This window comes from Hermetia illucens, chromosome 2 (assembly GCF_905115235.1).
Source record: "Hermetia illucens chromosome 2, iHerIll2.2.curated.20191125, whole genome shotgun sequence".
Lineage (NCBI taxonomy): Eukaryota > Metazoa > Arthropoda > Insecta > Diptera > Stratiomyidae > Hermetia > Hermetia illucens.
In genome coordinates this window covers 37611902-37636853 of record NC_051850.1, presented here as the reverse complement: position 1 = coordinate 37636853, position 24952 = coordinate 37611902, and the positions used below count along the sequence as shown (strand labels likewise).

Below are 24952 nucleotides of genomic sequence, written 5' to 3'. Positions count from 1 at the left end.
CTTTGTCGTTTGGATAACATAACGACGAACCCGGCAACAACAAAGGAATTATTCTCTCGCATACGCTTAAGAGCTCCCAATATTTATTGCTTAGACCTCACGCCTCCGAGGTGTACAAGAGGACTGGCCCGGTCATTTTCTAGTATAGTAAAGGTTTTGACCCTACGGTGGGACATTTCGAGCGACACTGTCAACACTGTCGGTTGTCAACAATCACGCGCCGTATCACCCTCGTAGCTGCGGTTACAATTTCCGACCCTATATGGTTGCGATTGACCCCTAGGTGGAATATAGCGCGTCTAGCGTATGCGCTCTCTTTCGCGGTTACCTCAAATGCCCTTCAGCTCCCCCACGACTTCCCGAGAAGCTTGCACTACTCTTCTAATTGTTCTGCAAGAAGTGCCTTTGGAGCGACTCACTCGTCAGACATCCTGGGTGAGTGGATTCAACTGCATATAACAACATAGAAAGAACACTAACACAAAACAGTCCAACTTAATGGTTTTGAGATAACTGCATTCCCAGATTTTCGACAAGGCAGCTAAAGCGGATCTAGCGCTGTTAATGCGTCAGGCAACATCTAGTTCGCGCCATCGTCGGCAGAAACCACGCATCCTAGATATTTATATATTGATGGATGCCTTCGATCCTCTGCCCATTAATGCAGATACGCAGAGTGCGATGACCCGTCAGAATGGGAACCTTGATTTTGTTAGTACTTATCTTCAGTCCCACTCTACTTGCCTCTCTCTTCAAATCCATTCGGTCAAAGTCCATGCCCCAGTGAGAGAGCAAACACATGTGATCGTCATAGTCCAGTTGTTAGAAGAAAGATGTCATTGTCCATTGAATTTCTCCATATTCTCCGGACAAGGCAGCATGAAGAACGTCACCGAAAACAAGAAGAAAGGATGCAACCTCGGTGCAGCGCGAGACATTTTGCACCATCATCGTTCTGCTAATAACTATCAGTTTCCCCGGGAAGCCTCTGCTCCAGATACATTGCCTGTTCACGCTATTGAAAGATCTCTCGAAATCGACGAAGAGCAGGTACTGCAAAGATCTAAATTACGTGCACTGTTCCGAAATGATCCATAGGGTGTTGATATAGTCAATGCAAGAGAATCCGGAACGGAGACCAACCTGTTCTCTGTTCTCTTTCGACATGTTTTGCGTTCCAGAATTACTTTAGCCATTATCTTTGCAGCGGCAGCGATCACGCAGATACCCCTTTAAGTGTCACACTCGATCATCGCCTTCTTCCACTCTCCGGGGAAAGTTTTTGGATTCCGAAGATTTCTGGAATCAGTAGATCTGCAGCAACTGTAGTTTGCGGCGATAAACAACTCTGTGAGGAAACCCCAAGCCCAGCGGCTTGACTCTGTTTGAGTGCATTGTTGTAGAGGAGAAATTATCAACGGTCTCCAAGGTATAGTCTCTTCTCTTTATTATGCTCAGGTTGTTAGTGTCAGATGATGTTGTTAGTTCTTTGGTTTTCAGTATTGACGTTGGTTCCATGTACTCTAACTTGCCTTCATTAATGTGCAGCCCATGATCTCCATCTCCACGTGGTTGATCTCGATGAAGGTAGATCGGACTTCTTCTTCTTCGTAATATCAATATCGTCAGCATTATCGCCGATGACTTTTTCCAGGGCCAAGTTCAGGGGATACGCATATGTAACTCCTTATCTTAAACCGTTGTTGATGTTAAAGGTCTCGAGATTGATCCTACTGCTTTTATCTGGTCTTGCACGTTGGTTAGGGTCAACCTAGTCAGTCTTATCAGTTTCGAATTCTGTCATGACCGAGCACAAATTTTACCCCAGTTGTTCATCATTAGCAGCCTTGAAGTTTATGAAAAGATGATGCGACTCATGGTCATATTCCAAAAGTATTCCATAATTTATCACATAGATCTGTTGCTGGTTTACCTGGAGTAAATCCTCTTTGGTATGGGCCGATGATGTTCGGTGCGTATGACGCTCTTTGGCGCAAAATAACGGAGAATATCTTATCGATGGTATGCAGCAACGTCATACCTATATTATTGATACACTGCGTGGTATCCCCCTTTTTATATATGGTGCAGATAATGCCTCGTCGCGAGCTAATAGTTAGTTGAAAATCGTGATAGGTCTCTGCGCGTGCCCGTGTTTTTTGAGAGTGAAGCATGGCCCTGCATGCAGCGTTCTTCCGTTCCGTTGTTAGGTCGAACTAGTCGTTTTGAATCTTCCTGGAGCTGCGGCCAAGCATGATAATGTTCTTCAGATGGTTGTGAAAATGAATTGTTGATGCTTCATTTCTAGGGGCTCTGTTAGCCGCGGTTATTGCGGCATTCATTTGCCACATATAGGTGTTACGGAGAACTCTGTTATGGATGGCTTCAGTTTTTACCCTCACTTGATTGTCAGAGGGCACTAAAATTGGAAAATCTGGTGCAGATTACACTACTGTTAGCAATGTCATAACTAGAAAAATGTCACCAATGGAAAGTCGCTTTATCCTGAAACATCCTAATAAATTTGTATTAAATCTAAGTAGACGCTACCACAACCACGCGAGCAATATTATTCTAATTAATGAGAATATAAAGGAGCTTCTTTCGCTATAGAGAAATTTTTGACACGTACATTCGATATAATTGTAAAATCCGAAGGAATAACTAAAAATAGACTTCTATACAAAGTAGACCCATCGAAAATAAATACTTAACACCTACTCACTCCTATAATGCCAAGCATTCGGTATCAGCCGATACTAGAACAGCTAAGGATAATAAGATTAACTTGGCTCCCTCCTCGTCCATGTAAAACATGAAGACCGAAATATCTCGACCCCCATACCCGCTGCCAAGGGAAGTGTTCCTGAATTTAATTTGCAAAGTAACCAACCCCCAAATAGCTACTTACCTTTGAGGATCCGCTGGGCTTCCCACTATTTGTGAAAGGAAACGACAGGATTTACATAAAAACTTCTTAGGTTTATTTCTTAACTAATTCATTTATGATTTGTATAAGTCAATGAACATTTTTATACAATGCATGTTGTTGTAAGTTTTTATCACAATTATCACAACAGCAATACCTTAATTTAATTACCTCCATCCACTTTCATGTTTCTATTCAATTAAGTCCTTTACCGTTACTTAAATTATATCTTTTTTGATTCCTGTATGATTTGACTGTGTGAGTCCTCTTTTTCGGAATATGTTTGAATATAAAACTGAATCTGGTTAGGTTTAGAGTGTATGTACGTAATTGCTTTACCTTGGCTGTATTATAACTTCATTTGCTGCCTGGCTTCATTTCGATTTCGTCCTTTTCATCTTCCCTTATGAATCAATTTTCGTTTGATTTCTCGCTACGGTGACGCTACGAACGAATGGTCATGACGACATGTAGGTGCACTGTGATTTCTTCAAAGGTTCCGTGACCTCCAAGGGTGGTATCGCAGCTCGTTTCCAGTAGTCACGAACGTTCTCTACAGAGCTAAGGACACGGAGGAAATTTCTGCCAGCCAACATGCTAATGTCCTCCTCGCTCCAATTTGAATCCTCGAGCAGGGTGGCAAGCAGGTTGGGATATTTGGAGACATCCTCGAGCCCAACAGGTGGTGACTGCATACCATCGTATCGAGCCCCAATGCCAATATGCTGGATTCCAGCTATCGAGCGAATGTACTTGATGTGGGCGATCACGTCATGCAGAGTTGAAGTTTCGTCACAGGACACGTGCTGAGAGTCAAAGCTAATCATTATTAATCCCCCGTTGTCGGCAACAGCTCGTAGTATCTGATCTGGTATATTACGTGATGAATTGCATATGCTTCGAGCCACGGAATTGGAGAAGATGACTGGAGCCCTGGTGAGCTCCAGGACATCACGAACGGTTGCATCTGATGAGTGTGAGAGGTCAATCATCATTCCCAAGCGGTTCATTTCTTTGATTATTGCCTTGCCGAAAGCGCTTAGCCCTTTATCCATAGACATAGAACTGGACCCGGCCCAGGATGTATCGCATTGGTTTGTAAGCGTTACGTAGCGTGCACCAAGTGAGTGTAGTGAACGTAGAACGCCTAAGGATGATCCCAACGCATGACCACCCTCAATACCAATTAGTGATGCTAACTGACCTTTTTGGTGTGCAGCGAGAATTTCCTGTGATGAAGCGGCCAGGGTCAATTCCTTAGGATATTGTTCGGCAAAACGGTGGATGATATCGATTTGTTCGAGAGCTATTTGCACTGCATCTAATCCTTGTGCTTCGCATGGTACATATACTGACCTAGTAGGATAGAGTTCAGAGGAGTCTTTTAGAGGGATTATTTATTTAATTAAAAATATTAGGTGAAAATGAAAAATCCAAAATCGCTTCCTCTTCTAAATATATTTACTGTTTGCAGATATGCACATTTTGGCGACTACTTGTCACTTTCATCAGTGATTGGGTTTGGGTGGGAGAAGAAATCCAAAATTGTTCTACTTGTTTTTACACTGCCAGGTAGGGGGAAGGAGCAGTTAAACCCTCATTCACGCTTTCCCCCGATTACTTTTCTCACCGATGGAACGGATGTGTCCACTAGTGCGTCTCCTCACAAATTTTACGTTCTCCCTGGAAACCATGTGATTATTTAGGACGATATGTTTCGCTACCTTCGATTTAAAAACTATCGCACCCTTTTTTTCGGCGAACTCTGCTTCCTTCAGGTGCTCTCCAAGATCTTTTTTCCACGTTCCTTCTGGTTTGTCCAATGAATTATTTACTGCTATCTGCGCAGGAAATTTCATATAGCCCGGTCTTGGCCATTTGGTTGATTGGATCATTGTTCCATCCCAGAAGAGTTTTAAGCTAGATTTTCCTGTTGCTGAAAACGACGTCCAAATCATGTCTCCATAGTTTTCGATTCAACGAAAGGGCAATTTTATTGAATTTTTAAAGTTATTAGCCATCTGGGTAGTTGGCCCGGAGTCAGCTTGGCCGTTGAAGAGCCCTCTTTCGTTTGCTGATCAGACAGCAGATGGTTCGGTCGGTATATCCATTCAGTTTGGCGACCTCACAAATGCATTTCGTTTTTTTCATGCAGCATCTGATGAACCGTGCAGTAGAGTGCGATTTGAAGTGCCGTGATAACTTATTTGGTATCTGACTGTTTCCTGTAGATCTTATTTTGCATCGCTAGGATGAACTCGACACTGGATGCAGTCTATTGAGGAAGTCGAGCGTTTTTTCAACATCCTTCGTCTTCATGACAGTGCATATATCGTCTACATACTTTTTCCAAAATGTTGGCAACAAATCCTCTGCAGCTAGCTTCATTTCCAGGCTCGACATGAAGATTCCGCTAATGAACGGGAGAGGGGATCCTCCATCGGGGCTCCTTTCAATGTTTTGTAATATTTACGTCTACTAGTAGAGTAGTTATGCTCCAAATAGAGTTTGATTAGCTTCATATATTTCTTTACTTCACCTCTCCTCTTCCTCCTCTTCCGATCTCTGACATAGCTAATCCCCTACGACGAGGGTCGCTTCTTTGGCCAACACAGTCGAAAAAAGATCCCTGAGGTTGAAAGGCCCTAAGTCTTCGTCTTCTTCGGCTTCTTAAAGCCTCAAATGAATTCTTCACCGATCTAGATTCAAACAGTTTCTCCATGTTCTGAAATTCCACCACCAACCATTGACAATCTGATGTTCGGGAGACATTTCCGAGGAAATTATTTCCCTCATCTCCTTTTCTGGTTTATGGATTTTGGAGAGTGCTTCGATCCTAGGAAGTGCGAGGTTTGAGATTTCCAGTCTGTTGATTTGTAAAAGTGGTTGGCCATTCTTAATAACTATGTCCACCTGTTTTACGAGTTGTGGTTAAGGATCGGTGCAGAGTGTTCTGTACCGTACGTTATTCAGCTCATTTTCATGCGCTTTTCATAGTCCGCTTTATCGTTTATCCCGTTTAGAGTTTTCCTGTGAGCTCCTTAATTGTCTTCCTCTTTTTGTTGGTGTTCCTGGCTTCCCTAATGTTAATTTCCTTGACGGCGTCTGCTGTTGCTGGGGGAGTATATTTGAATTGGAATATGGAGAGTGAATACAAATAGAACAATTCTGGATTCATTTTCCCACTCAGTCTTTACTCAGCAAGCCCTAGATGAAGGAGTTACCTAGGCAATCAATATGTGGAAATATGAGACTCCCTGCCCGCACGAGGTCCCGTCAAAACACCAAGCCTTCCACCGCCTCCTCCTCACTTTTAGTCCAAATTTCTAACAATCCTCACTCAACAAGGCCAGCACGACGTTTCACTATGTAGTGAAATTCAAAGCAGAGCAATTCTACGGAATAACACAGTGTCGCAATCGGCTGCGAATTCTTGACTTGCTTCCAACTGCAACCCCCAAGAAGCACGAATATAACCTCACCTGCATCAATTGCGGCTGAAATACACATGCGGCGAGGCACTACAACTGCCTGATGTTTGCCTGCCAAAATCTATCTACTTTCCCATCAAAACTGATTACCATTTCTCTCCCTAAAGTAACCTCACAACCCAAGCCCACTCACTTTACTCTCGACTCTCAGTCACACCCTCTATCCTACGCATCCATCTCAAGAAATACTGCTCGTCCATAGACCTCTTTTGACATAAACTTGGAAATCCAAACCCTCTTCAATACGTCTACCTCTCAACTAGCCAACCAACTCAGTTCCTTCTTCCCCACATACAATACCCTGTCATTTCCAATGAGGAAACGTCTAGTTATTCTGTTCTTCCTTTGTCAGGTTGCTGCTAACAAAATCTGCTCAGGTGATATTGATGAATATTAATTCTGTAGTGAGTAAACAGGAACGACATGAATAAATGAACTTTTTTTCATACATCTAATTTCGTCTTCCTTAACGAAATTAAATTAAACAACAGATATAATTTTTACATACCCAACTATTCTGCATTCCATTACCATCGAATAGGTGGTGAAGGGGGAGGGGGTGATGCCATCTTGGAAGCAACTCCTCTTCCCCTCCAGAAAACTTTCATTTTTGCAACAATCGCCTCTTCCCTTGAACGAACTATCGTCTCCGCCTCCACCTACCTTTCACATTCCTTACTAGCCTGCCCTAACCAATCTCTAGACCCAGATTATCCTACTATGGCTACCTAAAATTTAACCTAAAGCTTCCTCTCCCCCCCTACCCGTCCACAACCTAAATCGACCCTGCTATACAAAAATAGTCTCTGCTGCTTAGCCAATCTCCAATCAGCCAGTTTCCTTACAGAATCTACACACAGTGTCCGTAGATATCCTTAGCTTTCGTAGGTCATAGTTTAGCTGGCAGCGAGCAGAGAGTATTTCCACTATGATGAGGCTCTTCTTGGTGAGGTTCAAACAATCTTTCAAGCGCTTGGTTTCAATACCTACTATGAGCACCCTGTACTTTACCATTCTTGATAAGTTCGCCCAGTAAAGTTCCCTCACCCGTTCCTCTCCATTTTTAAATGTCGTAACGAATTTCCGACTTCATAGAATGACACCGGTCCGGCGTCGCTCACCCTTTCCTAGCCAACTCGTGCGTTGCTCCAATGCCTTCTAATCCAATATGGTTCAACCCCAGAGTGTCCAGATCTTCTTGAGTGAGCCGAGCGTATTCACTTTGTTAAGGCATCCCCATACCAGTTTGGAATTTATCTAGTAAGACCTAAGTGCCTTAATTGCCGCTTAGCTGTCGGTTAGAATAGCAATGTTCTGCCCCCTATAGTTCTTTTTGAGGTTGAGGGGGTACATGCTGGTATGCTATTAGTTCAAAGCGTATTTTCCTTGTTCCAATGACCCCATCACCTGCTACCTCTGCCATAAGGGATCCGTCAGTGTACCAGGTAATCAGTTTAAGACGTATGTCAATGTCACGCTCTCCCAGCTTGCCCTGTTGCTCCAACGTGTTTCAAACTTTTTATTGAAGTGGAACTTGTTTGTCAAGTTATCTTTTGATATCAGTAATTTAGGATGCCGTCTTGAAAGAATATTTTCGGGGTGCAACCCCATTTTTTTTCGGTGCTATGGACCTGCGAGTCATTTGTACCTGTCAGCACTTCTGTTAGCCTACTCTCTAACATTCTGCCCATTTGCGGATTAGGGCGTCTAGAATCTTTGGTGCGATGTGTTATAAAACATACCTTTGTCCAAAATCGCACACAGTGTTATGGCATCTCGTGATATATCCGTCAGGTGATATAGTGACCGTCCTGCCCGGCAAACGTGCTGACATGGTTGTAGAGGATTGCGTATTAGAACGTTAGTTTCAATATAGTTGTTTATGACCTTCTCCACCGTCTTAAGTACGAATCGTGTCAGGCGGATTAGTCTGAAAGATTTAGGGTGAAAACGATCGGCAATGAAGATCACTTTTGGCTGTCTGCAAGCCTTGGGTATATATCCCAAGGCTTGCAGAGAGATAATCCCCCTGCCCCTTAGCACACTTAGGAGAAATCGTAAGATGATTTCGAAGTATCTCGGTAGTACTGCTGGGAAAATGCCATCTACTCCGGGTGATTTCAGTGGTTTCAAGGTCCTTACTGCCCATCGTACTCTTACCTTCGAACATACCTTTTTCGCTAGTTTCCAATTCACCTTTTTCCCCTTCAGTCGATTGTTGGGATGTCATGCGGAATGCCATTGTCTTCCACCATAGACACCCCAGGAAATGAATTGTGAGAAGCAGATGTATCATATCCTGCTCATTCTCGGTAAATATCTCATCTTTCTTCTGCAGAGAGACAGAAGATATTGCCTTGTCTTTGGCTATAGCTTTATATAGCCTGGATGTTGATGTAGTTTGTTCTATGCGTTCACAGAATTCCCTGAAGCTCTTTCGTTTTGCTTCTCTGTTGGTGTTGCTATACTCCGTCAGTGCCTTTTTGTATCTCGACAGTCCCCGATTTGTTTTGCCCGGTTGAAGAGTTTTTACACCTTCTTTCTTATTCCGGCGAGAATCCTGCTCAACCGGGGCACATCCCTTGATGATTTGATTGCCTTAGCCGGACTACTGGCCTGACGACTCTTTTGAGGCCTTTCATCACTGTTTCTAGCTCTATTTCGCTACTGATGTCACCGCTCTCTTGTAGATGAGCCATGTTGTCAACCAACTGTAGGTGTAAGAGTCCCAAATTGTTCTCTTGAGATTCCTTACGATTCTATTTAGTTCCGAGTTGTTCTCAATATTACATCTGATTAATCTGTGATCCGACATAGATGGCCGACGTCATCCGACGGCAATTTTTGACCAAACCGCTCATCAGAGTGTTCCCTGGAGTTATATCTAGTACCTCTTGTCTGGTGCTTTGTTTGTATTGGTAACTTATTACTGAGGTGGAATTCCGGAAGCATTCGCCTCTTCGATTAATATCGTTGCTTCCCCAGACCTTCTGGTGGGCGTAGGTATCGCAGGCGAGAAGAAGTGGTGGCACCTTCCTTTCGCAAAATTTCGTCAGTCTAACAATTAATTCTGGTGGGATCTGGGTGTCGTCTCCTGGAAAGTGTGCCACAATTACCTGTATACTTCCTCCGAGACCGCGAATCTGCCCCCGGTATACCCAGAGTTTCTGAGCCAGTACGTACTTTTCTAATGTTATCCTTGGAACTTGCTCTTGCAATTACTGCAGATGCATGGTGGAGGTTTATCTAGCCTATTTTAGTGCTGGCCATTGGCTCCGTTTGTGTTCGGAACTCTTTTCCATTGTCGGAGTATTATCCTCCCCTTCCGACATGGCCTAGATTGGGGTCATCTACCTCCAGGAGGCGTAAAAGTTTCCCCGTCTCAATTGCTATGGCTTTGGAAAAGTATGTATATTATTCTGAGCACATGTCGACAGTTCCGCTCACTTCCATCCTGGTATTTTGGGACTATGGTCCTCAGCCAGTCCACCAGTCGCGCCAGTCGCTCAGTTTATAAGTTTTATTAGCCGAAAGCATATGCCGGTGAACACGAGCTCCCTATTCTATCCCTCACACATCTTAATGACGATGAGGTCCTCAATTATTTCTGGCTCCTGGTGAGTGAGCACTTGCTTAGGAGACTCCTCGGTCTAGATCCGTAGCGTTTTGTGAATAGTAGGGTCATCTCGTACAGGGCATGTCTACTACCACCCACTAACGATTTTGGTAGACGAGAAGCTTGGCTTCTGGTTTGCTCCTAGAAAGCTGTATTCCGCATCAATCTATCCTGCAGTCTACTGCTTGACCCCCTGGCCTTGCATACTCCACCGCACAATAGCCTCAAGTTTCCCTATAAGCATCCTATCCACATCCACTCACGATTGATATCTAATCTCTTAACATTCTTCAAATCAAGAGGGTTTTTTCATAACTTTCACCATAAGTCATAAGTCTTAGTTAAGTTAGTATTACGTTAAATTTAGCATAAAATTAAGCAATAGGTTAATCTTCAGGTATAATTTTATGATTGTTAAAGATAAGTCATAGTGTTAAGTTTTAGTCATAAGCTATTTGTACTCTTAAATATCGTAAAATAAATTAAATAAAAAATCCTTTTTTACTCAAACCCAAACACTAATGAAGACGACAAGTAGTCCCCGAAATTTTAGTAGAGGAAACGGTTTTGAATTTTTTATTTTTAGTTGTATAACTTTACTAAAAGGCTCTAAACTCAGGTTTTGGTAATAAATGAAGTAGATTAGAACTGAGATCGAGAATAGATACTTACCACACTTGTGCTCCTACTAAGCCCTCTTTCAGTCTTGGGATATCAGTCTGTGACCACCAAGGTCTCTGCCAAATCGAAGCTTCTTCAACATCCTTATGAGTCCTGTCCAAAATATCTAAACTGTTGTGAGAGTACTTCCTAATATTCCAAGCTAAATTATTATGCCCATCAATCAATGGTATATCCTTCAGGATTTTCCTCACAATTTTCAATCGTTGATCATGTGAGTTCCTATTCGGGGTCCTTAATAAAAATTGATATAGAAGAATTGCAACTATTGCAATTAACATTAACGTTACGATAACAGAGAAACTAAAAACGCAATATTTCCGTTTAGATGGAGCTGGTTTGATTTGTTTCTTTGATTTTTGCAAGCTGGCCGCGTCTGTTGATTCGGAATTTGCCAAGGAGTCCTGTCGGGTGATGGAACGTCGAATGTTTGAGTGTTCTGTCACGTCCGGAAGGCCACCGAAGCCAGTTGTCTGCAATGGAAAAAGGAAGGCCATGAATAAAATTAAATCTATTTTCCGAGCTAGCAAATACGTCTCTGAATAAAGAGAGAGAATAAAAGTTTTTTCTAGGAAAGAGGCAGAAGAAGTATGCCATTGCTCAACATCTCCCGAATTTGCGCAAATTAAATACTGAGAATCCCCATCTGTTTCGTCAGGAAGATTTCCAACTGAGTTATTCAAAAATTCCCACACAAACACACATTTCTTTTGGGTGATTGTTCCAATTCTTGAAAAAAGGAGATACCATAAATATAATGCTTCGTAAGAAACCACATGCGCCCATCAAATATATTTGAAAAGCCAGGATAACGTTGCCATTCAATCGTTTAGAAGGAAAAAATATTTCAGTATTATTTTCATGGTTGTTAGGCAACTGGAAACAAAAACATTTCATATTTATCCATTTTATATATTCCGTTTTAATAAATCCCTGAAGTTTTTGAAGTTAATTTTAAGCATGAAAATTTCTACTCATTTGAAGTTTCCTTTTAAAGCTTTCAAAGACTATTTCAAGGACTTTTTCAACGAAGCTTAGTATAAGCTATGAATATGACTCTTTTATTAGAAATGATGTGTACTCTTATTCTAGGAGTTGCTAAATTTCAAGCATGACCTTGGGGTTGAAAACAGTTAAGATTTAAAGATTTGAGTAGAATTTTTCTGTGCAAATGTTGAATTTTCAACCCCACTCCCGTAGGAAGACGCGGTAAGCAGGATATGTAGAAGAGAGGGGAAAGTTTGCCCTCTCTAACTATTTCAAAGATTTGTGGCAGTCAGTGCTCTTTAAAAAGTTATGGCGCGCTCAGGGGTTATTTTTATATCATTAATAAGCGTATTGAAGGTTTTGAAAGGGGATATGGGTGCCACTTGCACATCGCGACGACAACTGCCCTTATAGCCAGCTTATTTATGATATATAAATAAACCCTCTCTGGAGCACCATAACTTTTTTAAGCGGGGTTGACCGCCGCAAGTTTTCAACGGGACTAGCAAATAGGGCCCTTCCTTTTTCTTTTGGGGACCTTCTCTAACGTCTTTCACTCCTAGGTTGGGGTAGACAAATCAAATTTTGTCATGATGATATCACTGCAGATAGATGCCGCAGTGTTTCAAAGGGGTTTGAGACAGAAGACTTCCTACTTCTCTCTTTATATCATCCTGTGTTAGGAATGATTCAAAAGTGATGACATTGGAATCTGTATGAGAAGTCCAAAAATATCGAACAGCGTCTTGCCATGTGTAAGTAATGAGAGAACTATTCAGTTAAGGACACATGTAAGATTACCTTTATGTGGAAAAACCCAAAGGTTGGTCCAGTTAACTTGCAGCGAAGCAAAGTCTCTTCCTCTTTATTGTCAGCAAAGCTGGCAAGTTGCTGGGCATGTATCCTTATGGTATAAGAGCCTTTGGTTCGGTTTAGCAAAATCTGTGATTGGAATGAATTATGAATTGGATCGCTAAAAGGGGTTATGATCTTTTATAATGCAACGACCCGCAACCTCGAAAGAATATGTCCTGATGTTAGAGATGTCCATGCTGATACTTAGGACCTAGTTCCAAAAGCGTCCTGTGCTCTCCGCTGATCCAAGAACTAAGGAATCAAATAGCGTATGCGAAATCACGTGGTGTCGAACTTTTAATGGGTTGTGCTACGAGCCCTCAATATATTTGTTATGGAAAAAGTAAATGTACCTCTAGAGGAGAGAGGCTATTTGATTTCACCACACACAGTTATCTTATGAGCGTGAACTTGGGGTGCGCCTCCAAAGTGTATATAGAGATTTCATGATTATATTGTGAAAGAACAGAACAAATAGAGTGAATAAAGTATTGTAAGCATGAATAAGTGACAATTTAGGGACCATTAGCACCTTTCTGGGGGATGAAAGTCGAAAAGTACTCCTCCAATTTAGGGTGTTATACCGACCGTGTTCATTGGATAATTTGAAGTCGGTAGTAACAGCCCCAATGGGTAAATCTAGCATTGCCGTGCGACTTTGGTCTATACATAGTTTGTCGAATCTCTTAAATCGCATAACTATGAGAAACATATGAGCGGCGAAGTCAATAAACACAAATAACAATAACAAAAGACTTAATAATCAAGTGTGGCCCCATATATATATAGTCGCCTTTTACCCTTTGGTGGGGTATACCACGGTAATCGCATCTATAATACGTACTATCGCTCGCGGTTACTTGAAATTCCAAAAAAAAGTTGAAACCTGCCGCAACGACAGTGTCACAAGCGACCCAAGCAACAGTTAATTATATGAGCATCGACCTGCCACCAAACGAAATATATATGGTTGACATTCACCCTTTGTAGGGTACAGTGCGTCAACTACACCTATGCGCCATAGTTCGCTGTTACCTCAAATGCGCTACAAAGGCTTGGAGCCTTCGGGTGACAGTGGTGGTCACCACCCATGAGCTACTCCCTTATAGCAACACTGAAAGGGCACTAAACCAGAACGGTCTCAACTTGTTTTTGGTGTTGAGCTAACTGTATTTTCAGACTTTAAACAAGGCAGCGAAAGTAGACCTAGCGCAGTTAATGCTACTATCGTTGGCAGAAACCACGTTTCCTAGATATACCTATTGATCGACCCCATCGATGCTCTGCCCATTAATGCCCAATAATCCGTCAGATTAAGAACCTTGGTTTTGTTGATGTGTATGTTCAATTCAACTCCAGTTGCCTGCTTTTTCATAGTCAGGTCTACGACCCGGTGTGAGGGCAACCAGATGTAGAACCCGAGAAAAGAGAATTTTTGATCGATATACTTAAGCGGGGTGCTCAGTAGATCTGCCGCTTGATCAGCAAGTTAGCTCTTCCACTATCGAGGGACAGTTGGGTCGATGCTGAACTTAAAGGGTCGCAGCTCTCTTACCTTCCGAGAAGTGCGGAAGCAAAACGCAAGCGAACGCAAGGAACTATGAGATGGTGATCTCGATGTCAGTGCCTTTCTTGTTATGCACATGCAGAAAACAACTCCTTAACCTACTACTGATCGCGAAGTCGTCGATCTGACTATTCGTATGGTGTCGGCCAGTTGAAACCCAACTGATCTTAAGGTATGCTCTGTGCTCGAATAATGTGCCACCAATAACGAAGTGGTGGAAGTTGAAGAAATCTACAAACCTTCCACCATTGCCATTACGGTAGCCAAGAGCAGTGTTAAGTGGAAAGTTAATGCTATGCACCTTGGGACCTTTTTCCCAAAGTGCACCAATACATTGAAGTTATTGCTAGCTTCTTTAACTTATATACTTGTACGGGTAGCCGAGTCTCATATGGGTTCACTCCGTATTGCCACTGCTCCTAGACCAAATTAAAAGAAAAACGTTATCTAGAAGATTTCCTTATTAATCTTTTTTTTGATATTATGTACGTTCTAAAACCCCTGGCTGATAAGCACACGAGATCCATTGAATGAAAACGCAGCAACTACCCTCGCTAACTGGGGGTGCTACGCCTTTCCTAAAATAGAGTCTCCTGCATGTAGCCAGCAGAGCTCTATCTGTTCAATGTTGGAACTAAGACACTTTTCCTATTCTCGGAGCAGAGCAGCATGCAACATTCATTCGCTCTCTACACTGGCTCGCTTCGGGACGTGGACCTTTCATATCATTACATCGGGTTTCTCCATCACAAGTCTGCCAGAAGCTAGCTCCCGAGTCAAAAGAGCGCACCTTGCGGTAGCCGTCAGAAGCAATTCGATCCCGGTTTCGCGTCTGTTACTTGGCTGCCCAGAGTATAAAAGTACGTCGCCGCAAGAGGGAGAGGAGTACTCAAGATGGCTTCCCGCCTACGGCGGTCGCAGTCTTTAGTGAATCTGAAAGCTTCCTTCAGAGAGGGAGAGTGTGCAGATTCTTCATTGCAGAAAACCTTACCAACGTGTATCAGTCTGAGATCTAAGGAGACCGGACAACTCCCCCACATTGGTTGTATAAAGTCGAAGCCCGTGTCCCGTTAAAATCTGTACTAGGGTTTTATGTCCCACTTCCTGAGGGACAATAAAAGTGCCGCTCTAGCGGCCCGGGTTCTTTCACAAGAATTTTCGCTTGCCAGCAAGAGATCAAATTTCTCCACTCCGCTGCGTGAATCCTTACAATCCTGCATGCCGTCGTTAATAATGCTGACCGACTGTCGGAACAAATTCAAATTCTCCGACCCTTCCATTTGTCGCAGACATTCTTCTGCTGCCAATGAAATGACATGTATCTCCGCCTGGAATATGGTCGTCATTTTTCTGATGGTCGGACCACTTACGTAATTGGATTTCGTGACTGGCCCCTCGGTGAAGATTATTAAGTCTGTAATCCCAACAGACTCATTACTATTTATCGACATTTCTTTTCTTTTGGTGATTACGACAGTGTATGTCTTCTCAAAGACAAATCTGGAAACCATATGATCAGCAGGCATGAGTCTATATGCATCGCTGGCTGTTTTCCGTTTCATCTCCAAATGAATGAGGGGATAGATTTAGGATAACTTTGAGTGCCATTTTGGTGAAAGTCCGCAAGTCTTACCGATCGCAATCCTACACCACAAGAGCAATCTGCAGGATTTCTGATATTGTTCATAGATACGGTTCTTCGGTTTGCATGGTGTCTAAATATTTTACTGTTTGTATCAGCTGATGTTCCTAGTGAACATGACTAGTCTAGTTTTCCTAGCGTTCATCGTTAGTCCATTGCGGAGGCACCAACTGTGGATTTCATGCAGAGTTGCATTCAAGCGATCACATACTGTGTCGATAAACTTGCCGGTAATTAGTATGGCAAGATCGTCCATAAATGCTTCCGCGAAGACCTTTTTGTCATCCTGTAGGCATAACTGGTATCTATTACCAGGAGCCATAACAGGGGGAGAGAATGAATCCCTGTGGGGAGCCTCTAAGACATCCTGCTTCAATAGACTTCTGACTGTCCAATATGTGATTAATAGCGATTCGATTCCATGCTATATTGCCGCGTCACAAATTACCACAAATGTGGGATAATTGAAGATATCTTCGATGTTCATGAATGCGCATAAGGCGTATTCTTTTTCGGACATAGCCTTTTCAATTGTTGTCTTGGGCTCAAGTAGTGCTGTCTCCGTGGATTTGTCTTTCTGGTAAGCATGTTGCCTATGGTGAAATGACTACTTAGGAATGTGTGTATCCCTTATGAACCGATCTATTAGTTTTCTAGCACTTTTTGTAGAAAGGAAGTTAGACTGATTGGTCGGAAGCTTTTTGCGTGCGTATCTGGGTTTCCCTATCAACAAGATCAACAACGGTCTACGACAAGGGGATGCCCTATCATGCGTCCTCTTTAACCTGGCCCTCGAGAAAGTGATCCATGATGCTCAGGTAAATGCAAGGGGTACGAGCCTCTTTAAGTCCACCCAACTACTGACCTATGCTGACGATATCGATATCATGGAAAGAACGACCCGAGACGTACAAACTGCCTTCATCCAGATCGAGCAGGCGGTAATTGGCGCGAGATCTTGGATTGTACATCAATGAATGGAAAACAAAATATATGGTAGCAGAGTCAGCACCGAAGACTAACCAACCAACAACATCGAATCGCACGGGCCAAACGGGACGAATAAAGATAGGAGACTACAACTTTGAGACCGTTGATAATTTCTCCTATCTAGGGTCGAAAATCACAACCAATAACAGCTACGATGATGAAAATCGCGCACGGATGTTGTCAGCCAACAGAGCCTATTTCAGCTTACAAACACTGTTTCGCTGGAAACGTCTCACCATAGGGTCAAAGCTCTTACTGTACAAGACAATGATCTTGCCAGTCCTCATGTATTCCTCGGAGACTTGGGTTCTTAGAAGAATTACGAACTCCTGGCCGCGTTCGAGAGAAGAATCCTCCCTAGATGAGGATGGACGATTCCGTAGCCTACATAACGACGAAATCTATGAGTGATACAATGACCGTCAGGTCGGCTCAATAGGTTATGGTGATCGGGTCACTTAATCCGTATGGATGAGGATGATCCCTCCCGGATAGTCTATAAGGGCAATATCTATGGTAGAAAAAGAAGCCGAGGCAGACCCTGCCTAAAATGGAGTGATGGCGTAGCTCAGGACGCCAGACAGCTTTTAGGGATATCGAATTGGTGGACCTCTTTGCAAAACCGGGATGTCTGGAGTTCCTTATTAGGGCAGGCCTAGACCGGATACGGGTTGTTGCGCCGTTGGTGATGATGAGGTGAGTTTCCCTGGTTTGGGAATAAATGCCACCTTCACATCACGCCAGTTAATTTGAATATAAGCGTGTGCTAGGCAAGTATGGTATATATTCCGAATATGTGGACCTAGAGCAGCCATTCTCTCTATCACTAGCACAGGAATGATGTCATGCAGACCAGCCGGCTTGTACCTGTGGAACGAGTTAAATGTCCGCTTTACTCGCTCCAGTAATACTAGTTTGCATCCCAGATTCCATTCCCTCGGTTGAGGGCTGTATGCATTTGTCAAGATGAAATTTTGGATGTTACCTGAAAAGTGCACTTTAAGCAAATGGTTTGTCATTTCTTTATCACCCCATTACCCCAATTGGATCTGCAGATCGGTTCCTACTAGATATTCTACTAGCCTGATGTTCGAACTTTCCTAGTATATATGGTGGGCGTTAACATCACATCCTGCTCAGGGTCACCGGAGGTTATCTGGTACCATGGGAACCAGGATGGCTCTCTGAGAGCAGGAGAATTTGTGGGAGATGTTTTCTCGACCCGGTTATCTGTGGTTGTTTATGGAACTGGAACTGAAGACAATTGTAGAAAACCTTAATATGGGCATGTTGTATGTATTTTTTCACGTTGTAGCTGTGTTTTTAAATTTAGGATTTTTTTTTTTGGAGTAGGGTACGATGCACCTCCTTGTCACGGGCATCAGCCCACACCTTCGCACCGTAGAACAGATCCGACTGCGTTGCTCCCATAAAGAGACGTTTGCTAGTAGATAGGACCCCCAACGTTCGCCATTAGCCGACTTAAGGCCAAGACCTCAACTACAGCTTTATCCGCTGCTTCTTTGATTTGTTCGAAGAAGCTTAGCTTGGAGTCGAGCATTAAACCAAGGTATTTAACCGCTGGTTTTGACTCTATAGTCAACTCGCCGATCGATATGGGACGGGGGTTTTTCCAGTTTTCTAATGTGCTTAGTAGATCTGTCCATCTTACGGAATTGAAGGCATTTCTGACATCAAGCGTTATGAGGAGCACTATCCGTCGAAATCGGCGGCTGTGTGCCTCGGCTCGATACACCCCAATTACGAACTCTTTAATAGAATCCACTGTGAATTTCCTTTTCTGAACCCGAACTGCCTTGGGGATAAGTCCCCGGCAGCACTACTACTACTCTTGATGAGCTTCTCGAGCACTTTCCCGGTCATGTCCAGAATACACACCGGTCGGTATGCAGACGGGAGCTCCGGATCTTCTTTTCCCTTGCTGATCAGTGCGAGTCTAGCCTCCTTTCAGTGACAAGGAAAAGTGCTCTCTTTCAAGCAAACGCTGAACGCCCCAAGCAGCAAGTCTGGGCATTGGCGGAGCACTAGTGTGTAAACTTCCGCCGGGATGCCATCAGGACCTGGCACCTTCTTGTTTTTCATAGTGAGAACCGCTTCTTGGAGCTCTCTCATTGTGAAAAGGGAGCAATCCTCGACGCTTTCCGCGCTATTGACATCAACCCGTACAAGATGTCTGTGGAGTAATGCCGGTACAATGCGGTCCGTCTTGTCGGTATCTAGTTTGCAATGCTTCTGCAAAGCGCCGATTTCCCGGGTGACAAGTTTATTGCCGTGTCCCCACAGGTCCTCATTTACCTCGTTGACCAGGTTCTGCTAGCCGCGAGCTTTGCTTTTATTTATTACGCTGCAGAGTCGTTGATCTATACTGTGCCTTTATGGCGCATGCCTCCTCGTTGGCCTGTTAACGTTGTGCGAAACAGCAGGGTTTATGGCACTCCCTCTGTAGGTCGGCAATTTCTGCCGTCCACCTGTACATAGAAGGCTTGTTACGGCTAGGGCTACTGAATTTACGATGGTGTCTGCTGCGATGCTACCACCCATCTCAGCTCTGCCTGCTCCAAGAGCTTCGGCGAACTTCCCGATGTTCACCCTCGCGACAGGCAGGGGGAACGTCGCGTTGGTGCAAGACGACAAGTTGCGTCAACCATTTCGAACGCGATGTACTGGTAATCACTCGAGAAGTCTCCCAGGACTCGCCACGTGTCCACCGATGGTGTCACAGATTGTGACGCAAAAATGATGTTATGGATGCTTCCTTCACAGCCTGGGGGCCGAAACGTGGCGTGGATCCGGTGTTTAAAATTACGAGTCTGGTTCTCGCCGCCATTTCCAGAATTCGTTTTTCTCTGGAGTCTAGCTGAGGTATGCCCCACTCTCCTCCGTGCTCGAAGCGGCGTCCTCCAGGGCATTAAGCCGGCGCCGAAAGTCGTCGTCTCATTCGGCGTCAGGTAAACGCTAAAAAACGTTACCCCCAAACACCAAATCCTGACAAACCCATTTCCTCGGCGTTGGGCAAGAACACAAAGTCGAACGTCGTCCCGAACTCAGATGAAATTTAGGGTTAATGTGGCTTGGAATGTAAGAGAGCATTGTATTAGTGGTAGGAAACTTGGATTGTGGATCTCGCTAGGTTCATTCCTCAAGTCACGTAATAAGGGAAAGGATCGTCCATAAATCATCGGAGGTTATCCAATACCATGGGAATCAAAATACCTCTCTAAGCGTTTATGCGAATCTATGAACGTTGTGTTAGTACGGAATCTGCGCTCGTAATGCTGCCAAAATTGTGGTTCTGGTTGAGGGCAGCCAATCAATTTTTACCCAGGAGGACCTTACTTAACTATAAATTCATATTAAACTCCTGTGGGTAAGACCGATGACCTCTAGATGAACCTCAATTACGTACTTCATTCGCACGCTCCCTTCTAGCTTTTCAAATCCCCGGATGTCTGCTAGCCAGTGGGACTATATTCCTATCCTGCTCCCTTTCTACAGTTGAATATTTTAAACCTGCTTCAAGGTTAATTTTCTTTCATCACACCGAAACCGAAACAGCGCAGAAATTATATTTCCAACTTTCGCTTCTGGGAAACACCGCCAAGTAACTGCAGTGAAATCTTGAAACTCCTGCGCCACATCATTTTAAGGATACAAAAGAAATTGAAAGACATTAAATGACGGCTCGTCCCCATCCAAAGCGTTTTAAAATTCTACCATGACAAACATCAAAAGGTTCCCTATTTGCAGCCAAGGCACTGGAAATATCAACTTTTTTCTTCCAGCTCGTCCTCAAGCACAATGGCCGCCTTAAGAACTCATACATTCAACTCAATATTGTACTTAGCGTGAATCAAGGCTGGATCTTTTTGATATCACTTTTAAATTGCTTTTGCCTTTCACTTGCGTCGCTTCCTTGCTAAAAGCATCTTTGCATTATGAACAAAATCCCTCGTGTGCTAACAGGAGTGCATTTGAAGAGATGCTTAGCTTACATTGCTGTTATCGTACGAGGGCTGTAATCATTTTCCGCTTTGTTGCTCACAACTTCTTAGCATGTCAAGCCTGCTTAAAGCTTCAAGTGTAATATGAAACTCACATGCACATATACTCATATGTGGCCCGGGGATACATGTGTGCATTCCACGTTAGCATTGAAGGTGCCTCGAGATCAAGCATCCATAATTTGCCCAACGTAAGGGTCCTGCCTCCACATTTTTGTACTGATTCGCCGAGGAACCTTCATCTCAAATTTTTAGTAAATTTAAATACTCACAGTGGCCATAAAAGACAATAGTCCCCAATGAGCGTGGAAGAGGTGTCCAAAAGTTTTCAAAGCCAACGTCCAGAAACACAAAACTGTCCTTGCCCAAAGCAAATGAAAGTGCTCACCTAGATACGAGCCGCCTATTCACAACTAGGCTCCTGTGGAAAAAGTGCATTTAGCCTGACACACTTTGCCGGCGTAGTGTACGGAATTATCATTCTATAATACACATTGGAGGACATGTTGGTCTCATTTACTGGAGATGCACACTTTCGGGGCGGAATTTTTAGGTCGATGACACACTAGGCTCTAAAATCTTGCTAAGCAAACATCATCAGCCGAGGACACGTTGAACTCACCGAAGAGGACATATTCATGCATTCATCTCGCATGCCAGTGGGCAGAAAAAATTGAGTTGTTCAAAGCAAAAGACATCCCACGCTGTCGGCTCCATGCACTACACTTCCAGCTGATCCCATCGCTCTAGTTCAGCCTTGACTCGTTTGCCAATTCACAATCCTCTTATCCTTAAATGTATCTGCAGGACCATCATCCACTTTCTTATTCAGGTCGGATCATTAAGTATGCACGGCATCTGGTCCAAGACGAAGACAAAATTGACTACACCGTTTCGAAGGATACGCGGTAAGGAACCAAAACGATACCCATAACAATGTGGTATGGCGCGGTGATTCCCTTGAATGGCTTCAATTTTGTTTCGGAAGAATATTCTTGTTCGTGTAGAAGGATGTCATTCTGCCAAAGTTTTCTTATGCGTCGTCTTTCATTCCTCCAATGTTCATGTCGGCTGCTGCCGCCTTTAAAATTTTCAAAGGACGTGAATTTGAACTGTTTTTATGGCTATGATTTTTTCTTCTATAAAGAAAAGGAAACGAGACAGAATGGGGGCGACTATCAGCCCAGTCAATACAGTCGGGAATGTTTCTTGTGTTGGGGGTGGTGAATTGTTAAACGAACTTTTGGGGTGCTTTGCGACACTTATGGCGAAGGTGCATTGAGCCCTCATGCTGTCTCGCCTACCTTCTTTCGGTAGTTATTTCCGAGAGGAAAATTGGATTCAACCCAACAATTTGACAATGGCCTGTTTTGTTGACCGTAAAATTAGATTGAATGGGAGCGGCTGATGGCGTAGGAACGCCGAAGTTTCGTGGCAAGGCTCTGCCGCTATCTCAAGAACGTTTATTTATGCGAAAAATTACTTGGCTGGTTGTGAAACGTTTAGCGATGGGGTACTTTCGCCAGGACAGGCCCTACCAATATTTCACCTAACTTTTTGTGAAAATATATGTGGCTATAAGGTTTGAGGTTAATAACACGCTTCCAGATATATATAAGGTCTGAATGTGTTTACGAGAATTTCGAAAGGAGCTACAAGCTTTCAGCATCAGATCGGGGGAGTCATTTAAGGCAATGCTTTGGGAGAAGTCGCTAGTTCACTTGGCAAACGTTCAATTTCTCTTGAACTACATACACATGTAGAATCCCGAAGGACTGGATTTAGTTTAAATTACATAAATCAATGAATTTATAGCTATTATGTCCGAAAAGATGTTTTTATATCTTTATTTTTCAGCCGAAATATAGGTCATGGTGTTAAGCAGGTAGTTTGTTGAAAATCACAGGGGAAAGCATATATCTATGCACACTCTTGGAAGAGGGCAGGGCCTTTACTTTCAATAAATAGTAAGGGAAGAACGAGACCTTTTACTTTGGGCTTAAAGGCGTATATAAATATGGCTGTATCACATCACTATCTCGGGGCCATATCGCATCAACCATATTTACCCGGTATCGTCGCTATTTTCTGCTATTGTTATGGTGCGCCTTTCCCTACCGAAGAGAGGAATGTGGAATCCACTGCCGTCAAGCTGAGTGAAGTGAGTACCAGACCTTTTATTCATAACCCGAAACCCTGGACGTCGGGGGATCCCTCAAAAGTAAAGACCGACAAGAACGTCGGTCACCGGAAGCCAACTAAGAAGTGAAGATCCGTTGCTGTCCTGCTCAAGGCCCAGTACGAGAAGGCCGTGCATCTTCTCAGAAAGATTGCTAAAAATAAGGAAGCTGGTACTGTCAACGAGCTAGATAAAAAAGGCATCGCTCAATACCAGGCGATTGTTGAGGAATACAACAGCAAACGCCTGGCAGATGAGCAGAAGGTGAAGCGCACCGCTCTCAAACGCAACTGATCTCAAGCAAGGACGAACAAGATCACAGGCGGAGCGGAGTGGACAAGAGCTCGGACGCTAAGCAACATCTGGAGAAAAGTACACAGCAGCAGGCAGCTGACGACCCACGAACTGCGAAACCCTTTAGTGACATAGCCAGAAGCCATTTACGTGTGGCGCTGGCGGATGGTAATTCGGCTAGTGGCAAACTAGCGCCGAAGGTGTGGACCAGCGTTAAGGCCACGCTGTCGGAGATGGTCGCTGAGCATCTCCTGGACGCTAAAGGCAAACACACCAGATCCATCCCTGCTTGCGAGGACCAATTCTTCGGGGACTTTTTCGGTTCGTGCGCCGCTAAGATCAGCGACACCTGGTAGGGCGTGAAACTCAAAATCATCCCCTATGACGAGATTCCCAGGAGACCGGTCGTTCGCATCTTTTTGCCGAATATCCGCGTGGATAAGGACAAGCTCGTCCAATCTCCGCGTCATCAAAACTCTAGATTCCATAGACGATTGGGTTGTTATAAAGGAGCAGGAACTCCAGACAAAAAGCCAACCTTTTTTACTCCGTATAAACGGAGAGTGTCTGGAAGTACTGGAAAAGGTCGACTATAAAGTACTGTTCGAAGTCAGAAACACAAAGGTGACAGTGTTCCGCTCTGCAAAAGCGGAAGACGACCTGGATCCAATCGACGCCGCTAACGAGCGGTTGGAGGAGATGAGGGTCGGCGGTCCGATGGGGACTGACTCGGCAGCGCTCGAAGTGGGCCTCGGCTAATCTGATTCTTTTATTTCTAGAAGAAGGCATCGACATTGTACTAATACAGCAGCCTTTGGTCGGAGGCGATCGAAGTATCAAAAGACAGACCTAGGGCATATATCCTCGCGAAGAAGTGTTTGCACGCTTTTCTGTGTCCGGACCTGAGTTCCAGTGACCTAGTCGGCAGGCGGGGGCAAAGTGTATATTTCCTTGACTTACATGGCTCCGCCAGAAGAACTACAACATTTGACAGCAACCATAGCAACAAACAAGGCCAACCTGTTGATAGACTGCGATGCGAATGTAAGGTAAACGCTTTGAGGTAGCTCGGAAATCAACGTGAGAGGTGAGCCATTCTTTGATTTTATTATTAATATAGACCTGTCGGTGTGTAACAGGGGTGGTACACCAACCTTGCATTTCCTCAACTCCGAGAACTGCGACCGTTCAGAGAAGGTCCTTGTTCTCACCCTTATAACTGACAATAGGATTCTTAAGGTGGAGAAATGGGGAGTGTCTGACCAGAGATCCTTCTCAGATAACAGTTGAATACTTTTCAGTCTAGATCTCGCCGCAGACGTCCCCAAACCTTTCAGAAACCCAGGCAGGGCAGTGGCTTCTCATATCACCCACTAGGGATGGAGCTTCATCAGATGGTGCATGATTAAGAATCGTGGTGAAGTACTCCTTCCACCTTCCCAGTTGCTCATCATTGGGGAAAAAAGCTACTGTAAGTGTCCTCTGAGGGATCATCTAACAACTTACGATCATATGCAGGCTGTTTTATGATTGATATATTGTGATGAAATTGTTAGCGGTTATTGCGGTATTTATGAAATTTCATTCACTACCCTTTTCACAGTCAACTAAACCTTGCAAGGATATTAAAATTCACCCGTGCCTAAGACACAGACACTTTTGATAGGGACCAACGATTATTAACGTTGACGGGCGAGTT

At 43.8% G+C, this 24952-nt stretch overlaps 1 protein-coding gene across 1 annotated transcript in view; it reads right to left on the bottom strand.

Annotated features, from left to right (window-relative positions):
* Nucleotides 1-3004: 3004 nt before the first annotated feature.
* Nucleotides 3005-24952, bottom strand: part of LOC119650357 (putative dipeptidase MGYG_00085) — a 134983-nt gene continuing 113035 nt past the window's right edge. Inside the window, exons 2-3 of the mRNA XM_038053039.1 lie at nt 10709-11190; nt 3005-4285 (exon numbers count right to left, since the gene is read on the bottom strand). Coding sequence (XP_037908967.1) covers nt 3388-4285; nt 10709-11190 — 1380 coding nt within the window. The 3' untranslated portion in view covers nt 3005-3387. The remainder of the gene's footprint in view (nt 4286-10708; nt 11191-24952) is intronic.